The sequence below is a fragment of the Triticum urartu genome, chromosome 1A, assembly GCF_056163025.1.
Source record: "Triticum urartu cultivar PI428250 chromosome 1A, HENAU_Tu73, whole genome shotgun sequence".
Lineage (NCBI taxonomy): Eukaryota > Viridiplantae > Streptophyta > Magnoliopsida > Poales > Poaceae > Triticum > Triticum urartu.
This window is the reverse complement of record NC_141873.1, coordinates 456,364,790-456,372,418: the sequence shown is the minus strand read 5'-3', so window position 1 is coordinate 456,372,418 and position 7,629 is coordinate 456,364,790. Positions and strand designations below refer to the sequence as shown.

Sequence of the window (7,629 nt, the reverse complement as noted above, 5' to 3'; positions counted from 1 at the left end):
TGTTGAACGCGGAGGTGTCGTGCGTTCGGCACTTGGTCATCGGTGATTTGAATCACGACGAGTACGACTCCATCAACCCCGTTCACTTGAACGCTTCCGCTTAGCGATCTACAAGGGTATGTAGATGCACTCTCCTTCCCCTCGTTGCTGGTCTCTCCATAGATAGATCTTGGTGACACGTAGGAAAATTTTGAATTATTGCTACGTTCCCCAACACCTAGCACTACCGCCCCGAAGAGATGAAGCTACATATGACGAACCATGCGCTCCAAGGCGGCGCCTTCAGGAAGGATACGACGCCGGAGCGCCGCCACCGCCCGATCCAAGGATCAGAGTTTCCCCGGAGCCGCATGATGGGCAATGAGAGCCGCGACGACGCCTTCAAGAAGGGAACGATCTTCGCCGCTGATGGTCCGTCCGAAGATAGAGCAGGTTTTCACCTCGGCCAACATTCACCGCCACCGAACGCCACACCCCGGCAACCACGCTGCCCACACGACCATGGTGACCGGGCAGCACCAAGGCACGGGCTCTGCCCAAGAGCACCACGCAACCACCACCAGGGCCGCCGCCCCAGCATCCAAGACCTCGACACCACCTCACCCGAGACCCGCCGCACCCCAAAGAAAGAGACGGGCGGAAAGGTCCCACCTTTCACGCCCCTGGGCAACCCCCAGCGTTGAGACCCAATAGGTCGGCCAGAACTGTCATCCACCGACCCATCCTGCTGCCCCAAGCGCGAGACGAGCTCGGTCCTGCAACAACGAGAGGGGGGCGAGGTCAATCCTGCTGCATCGCGCGCGAGACGAGTTCGGTCCTGCTGCATCATGCGCGAGACGAGCTCGGTCCTGCGGCATCGGGCGCGAGATGAGCGGTGGACCGCAGCTAGGAGAGGACCAGCCCTTTGATGGGAGTAGCGCCCGGGCGACGAGGAGAAGGGGTGAAGGTCGAGACGGCCCGAACGCAGACAAACCGATGTCGGAGAAGCCGACCGTTGTTTCCAAGCCTTTCAATCTCACATTCCACATAACATGTGGAATAACTCATATGACTACATCGTACCTAAGATCTATGATATTTGGTATACTAATATTTCAGATACATTTATACAAACTTTCATTTATAATTTTATTATTATGAGAAAAGTAAGAGATAAACTAAAAGTAAAGATTGCTATTTAATTGAGTTATGCTTCAAGAATGATGAGAGGGCATAACTAATAATTATCTATTTCAGCCCAGTTACTTCAAAACCCACACTCTAACATTGAAAAAAAATACCAACCGAGGAGACAAAGCAACCTACCGTAGCTAATATTTTTTGATTCAGTTGATATGAAACTACTTATCAAAATATAGTGGCAACAACAAAAATCCCAATTTCGATGGGCTGGTTGGCTTAGAGCTACATTCAAATTAATAAAAAAATCAACTATATTTCGAGGTGCAAAGCAAAATGTATTGATACAATCAATGTTGATGCTATATTCAAATTTGATATATTATTGTGTCATGTCCTTGTGCGGTTTTTATCCTTACCACCATTCGTACTTAAATTATAGCTTTGTACTTGTATTGGTGGTAAAGTCTAGATGACATTGTCAGCATATCTAGTATTCTCTTTAAACCATATGGCATTGGTGGATGTTCCACCCTAACCCTTAACCTTCACCTAGATCTCGCCTTAGCTTGCTCCACCTTGCTTTGGGCCCCTGAAATCCAGGAGTGAGCTGCCTTCTATACGAGTTTGCTAGGTGCAGTGGCGGAGCTTAAAGCCCAACTCTGGGCAGGCTGGGCGGGCCAAAATGAAGGAAATAGCGTGTGGACTAGTGTTATAAGGTCCAACGGTAAAAAAATGTACAAACTTCAAAATATTGGGCAGGCCATGGCCAATCCGGCCTTGCTGTAGCTCCGCCATTGGTTAGGTGTTAGGGCCATGTCCCCGACACCAAGGCGAAGCGAGAAAAACGTGGCAAACTTGGAACCAAAATTGATTCAATCAGAGTGACTGTTTTTTCCACCGGTAGTTACCACCTGAACATCTGAAAAACCGAAAGAGGTAGCGAAGTTCCAAGAAAAAAGATATGTTTGGGGGAGGGAGGGAGGGGGGATCGAGAAATGCATCAGTTGATCCCTAAATAATCGCCACACTTACCCAGAAGTCTTTGTCTACTTTTTTGTTGATAAATTTCAATTATGAAATGCTCTTTGGGTATTTTTCCTTAAAATATAGTTGGAGAGAATATGCTTTTTCAAATGATCTCTCTTTTGAAACATTGTAAAAATGCAAATGTTCATGTACACGCAGCCCTATGAACGTGTGCACACATCTTCGAGGGATTGAGCTGACACATCTTATATTTGACGAAGTTACCACATAGGCGTCGTAATCGACGGGAACTTCGTTTCCCACCGAACGAACATCACCGAAATCTCAAATAAGTTTAGAAAAGTACGAACACTAGCGTCAAAACTAGAACTTGAAAACCGATGGACCTATTTCTCCACCAGGAATCTAATCATCCTAGCTACGTCCAGTTCGCCAAAATGATTTTTTTATTCCCGATACAACATTATTTGCACTAATTTGGTGTTAAAATGGAGAAATATTGTCCAGGTCTAAACTTTGCCAGCGTTCGTTTTCTGCGTAACGATGGTGGTAATGCTTGATCATTGCTTTATATATAATAAATAAAATGGGGCGAAAGACTTTTTGGGCTAAGCTTTACGAGCGTGCAACATACTCCAAATTTTAGCAGTCACGATCATGGCCGCGGTAACCCGGAAACCTCGCCCGCAAAAAATGAAAACAAAAACCGGAAGCCTGAACGCCCCTTGGCTAGTTCTTGCAATATCTTCCGTGGTCACGACGGAGAAAAAGGAAGGGACCCGAGACCCGTCAGGCCGTCACCCACCACCTCCTCCATTCCGACCTCAGTGACACGGTGGCGCCGTAGCCATTCGTCCGGCCGGCCACCCATCATCAAGAGAGAGAGGGAGCAGACGGGTTGACTGGGGCAGTTGACCGGCAAAGTCCGTGGATCTCCGCGTCCCCAGTCCATACTGCGCGCCCCTCTCGCCCTCGCCGGGCCCACGGCTGGGCCCCCACCCGCTTAGAAAAACTCCCTCGCCTCCACTTTCTTTTCCCTTTCTTTGACGGACGGGCGGCTGCTCTCCTCTCCTCTCACCTCCTCCCACCTCCGGTCCTCCCTCCCTCCTCTCCCCACTACTCACAGACTCTTCTCTCCCCTCCCCCTCCCTGGGTCCTCCCGGTTCCCACCTATGCGCGGACGGCGAGCTTCAGGTAATCGATTCGACGTCGCCTCTTCTCTCAGATTTCCTGATGTTCTTCCATGCTTTGCTGTGGTAAAAATGATCTTGGTGCCGCCGTGGATGCGGGTTCTTGGGGGGGGGTACAGTAGCGGTTCGCGGAGTTGCCATGTCCATGTACGGCGAGGGAGTTCGTCTTCCGGCTAGAAATTCCGGGGGAAGAAATCGCTGCCTCTTGGCCTGATTGGTGGGGGTTTGTTGCTGGGGAAGCAGCAGCAGCAAGGGGTTTGTCCGTCCGGTGGTTCTTCATTTTTAGTTAAAAAAATCCAAGAGGGCCGGCCCCCGGGAGGGAAATCAGGGAGAAAAATAGCATACACACATGCGACATATGGATGGTGCGGCGCCATCCCTTTTGGAGATTTTTCTTTGCTGCCCCTTAGATTTCCTTCTTTCTGTAAAGTGCGCCTTTTGGCGGTTCGAGCCGTTCGCTTCTGTTGCGAGAAATTCGAGATATTTAATAAGAAAAACCTCGTTGGTTGTTCCTATAAATAATAATTGTGGTCTCGATTGGTGGTTCTTGGGTCAGGAACTGCCTCCGGCTGCAAGTTTCCACTTATGTTCATATAGATAATGGAAGAACAGGGTTGCAAGTTTTTACTATTATTATTATTAGGGGGGATGATTAATTACCATGCGACCGGTTGCACTTATTCTTTGGTGCTAATCGTAGCTGAACCTTCGCATCATATGTTATGTGCTATGGCTGTAGTGGGGATCAGTTCCCCACTGATGCCGTCCTTGTGTTATGCTTTTCAGTATTACAATCAAATCAATATTTTCGTTTTGGAATATGTCTGTTATCACCAACTGGTATGTGTTTCTCTAATTTTATAAATTCGATTCTGTTTACGTGTAGGTGAAGCTTGAATCTACAAGTGGTATTGTCACGGACGAGAGGTGACGTTAGGCGCAAGTGCTCGATGGCAAATCATTATGCTCCTCTCAGGGTTATTCTTCTACTGTTGTTGGTCTTCCCTTGTTTCGCCTCTGAAGCTGATATCCAGTGCTTGAGATCTGTTCAGCAGTCAGTGATTGACCCCAACGGTGTACTCAAGTCCTCATGGAATTTTGACAACCGCACTGCTGGTTTCACATGCCGATTTACCGGCGTGGAATGTTGGCACCCGGATGAGGACCGAGTTCTTTCTTTGCACCTAGGCAACCTCGGTCTCCAGGGTTCATTTCCTCACGGTCTTCAGAATTGTAGCAGTATGACTGGGCTGGATCTGTCAAACAACAACTTTTCAGGACCTATCCCTCAAGACATCTCCCGAGAAATACCATACTTAACATCATTGGACCTCTCCTACAATGGTTTTTCTGGCACCATCCCACCAAATATATCAAACATGACTTACCTGAACGTCCTCAATCTCCAACATAACCAGTTTAGTGGCGAAATTCCACCGCAGTTCAGTCTTCTGACTCGGTTAACTGCATTCAATGTCGCAGAGAACCGACTATCAGGGTTTATTCCATATTCATTAGGAAAAAATTTCACGGCATCGAATTTTGCCGGTAATCAAGGGCTATGTGGGGCTCCATTAGATGAATGCCAGGCTTCAGCAAAGAGCAAGAACAATGCGGCAATCGTTGGAGCTATTGTTGGCGTCGTAGTTGTGATCATAATTGTTGCAATAGTTGTGTTCGTTTGTCTGCGGAAATTACCAGCCAAGAAAGCAAAAAAGGATGAGGATGAAAATAAGTGGGCAAAGAGTATCAAAGGAACAAAAACAATCAAGGTAAACTACTTTGTTGTTTCCTTTTCTTTTATTTTGGATCGAAAGGCAATGTGCAAAACAATAACTTACTGTTGTCATGGTTTTGTCAATTATCCAGGTGTCTATGTTTGAGAATCCAGTTTCAAAGATGAAACTAAGTGATCTTATGAAGGCCACCAAACAGTTCAGCAAGGAAAACATCATAGCTACTGGAAGGACAGGGACTATGTACAGGGCAGTGCTACCTGATGGTTCTTTTCTTGCTGTCAAAAGGCTACAAGATTCACAACATTCTGAATCACAGTTCACTTCAGAAATGAAGACACTTGGCCAAGTAAGGAATCGCAACTTGGTTCCTCTACTTGGATTTTGCATTGCTAAGAAGGAGAAGTTGTTGGTGTACAAGCACACACCCAAAGGATCACTCTATGATCAGTTACATGAAGAGGGGAAAGATTGCAAGATGGATTGGCCTCTGAGGTTAAGAATTGGTATTGGTGCAGCAAAAGGTCTTGCATATCTTCACCACACTTGCAATCCTCGAATCCTTCACCGCAATATAAGCTCCAAATGCATCCTCTTGGATGACGACTATGAACCAAAGATTTCAGATTTTGGGCTTGCTAGGCTTATGAACCCCCTAGACACCCATCTCAGTACCTTTGTCAACGGGGAATTTGGAGATATTGGTTATGTGGCACCAGAGTATGGGAGCACGCTGGTGGCCACACCGAAGGGTGACGTCTACAGCTTCGGAGTGGTTCTCCTCGAGCTTATCACCGGTGAGAGGCCTACTCAGGTTTCCACTGCTCCAGATAACTTCAGGGGGAATCTAGTAGAGTGGATCACCTACCTATCCAACAATTCCATTCTCCAAGACTCAATCGACAAGTCGTTGATAGGGAAGGACAATGACAGTGAGCTGATGCAGTTCCTGAAAGTCGCATGTTCTTGCACAGTCACCACCGCGAAGGAGAGACCCACCATGTTTGAGGTTTATCAGCTGCTTAGAGCCATTGGGGAGAAGTATCATTTCTCGGCCGGGGACGACATGATGCTGCCACCTCTAAGCACAGATGGAGAAACCCCGGACGAGCTCATTGTCGCCATGTAATCACAAATTCTTATGTTGCAGATGGCAAGTATGACTGCCCGCAAGGCGTTTCCCCTGTATGGTCTTTAATATTTTTTCCATGAGCATTATTACCATGCTTCAAGTGGAGTAGCGGTACGCTGCATACGATGTATATATAGTTCTTGTAGCTTGGTTCCCTTATCCACCATTGGAAGGTGGTGCTAGTAGCAGCGAGGATAATTTTCATACTACCTGTTTAAGAATGGAGTGCCTGTTAGTTAGCTAACTCTTGAGTTACTATGTGATTATGCCATATTGGGATTGCGCTCTGGGGTGAACACCCGTTATCTGGCCTTCTGGATTTGGCGAAGGCGGCGCATTCCTGAAGGCGTTGTCTTCGACTTTTTGAGTACCTTTTTTTGTAGTGCATGTGTTGCCAAGGATGTGTGTAGCAACGTTTACGAGTCGATGAGTCGTTGAAGGTTGAGACTCATAGACTAATCGTGACTAGTGTAGACTACTGCTGGACTAGTCGACATGGTACTGTAGTTCACAACTTGCAGTAATCAATTACTAAAACCTAGTATTAATAATATATACTATAGAAAGTGCATTGGAGCGTCAATTTGTCCTGCAGATTAGTCCAGTAAGCATATTTCCATGTTGGATCCTTGCTCCTAGTTGGCTTCTTGCAGGATCCTTCGATGGATCATATTGCTCATTGGTCTGAGCTGCAGCTGCTGAATATAGTACTTGAGATATTTCCGGCATAGGCATTGCACTTTAGACCTAAGGATCTTGAAACTGAAGCAAACAAAACGAAATAAAGAAGAGGGCAGGGGGTAAAAATCGAATCAAAGAAGGGAAGGAAGAGAAGGGAGAAATTACTTTGCTAGTATGCTTGCTTGCTTACTGCAACCTGAGGGACGAGCGGATCCAGTAGCCAGAAGGCAGCAGAGGGAGACCGTAGGGCAGATCTAGGGAGAGCAGAAGCAATGGAGGGAAATGGCCAGTGCAGATCCATGAAGAGCATAAGCAATGAAGGAAAGGGGCAGGGTGGCTGGCTCACTTATCCCCTCCCAATCCCTAAAAAAATAAAAAAATTGAGTCGAACGACTCAAGGTGCACGACTAGTCTAGACTAGTCTACGACTAGTCCTTCGACTCCTTGACTCGGCGAACTAGTCTACATGAGATTTCTAGTCGACACCCAGAATGCGACTCATAGACTAGTCTAGCGACTAGTCTCGACTAGTCCCTCGACTCGTAATCAATGGTGTGTAGGGTGCCCTTGGTCGCCTTGAGGACACTTTGGGCGTCATGTTATTTGTTCTCTCTTTTATTTAATAATTTGTCCCTGTGCATCCTCAATGTCTCGACTAGTTCTTGATTTACAAACTGAGTGTGTATTGTCCTTTATTGAGAAAAAAAATATATATAAGGCGCGAATGTCTGAAATGGTACCTTACGGTGCTCCCTTCGTTCAGAAAAGTGGGTGTCTCTCA

The 7,629-nt window shown here is 46.8% G+C and overlaps 1 protein-coding gene across 1 annotated transcript; it reads left to right on the top strand.

Moving 5' to 3' along the window:
* The first annotated feature begins 3,140 nt into the window (after nucleotides 1-3,140).
* LOC125518530 (probably inactive leucine-rich repeat receptor-like protein kinase At5g48380) lies at nucleotides 3,141-6,438 on the top strand. The gene is made up of 3 exons (XM_048683349.2): nucleotides 3,141-3,303; nucleotides 4,186-5,071; nucleotides 5,169-6,438. Exons 2-3 carry the CDS (start codon nucleotides 4,250-4,252, stop codon nucleotides 6,162-6,164), a joined length of 1,818 nt encoding a protein of 605 aa, XP_048539306.1. The 5' UTR covers nucleotides 3,141-3,303; nucleotides 4,186-4,249; the 3' UTR covers nucleotides 6,165-6,438.
* Nucleotides 6,439-7,629: the final 1,191 nt, after the last annotated feature.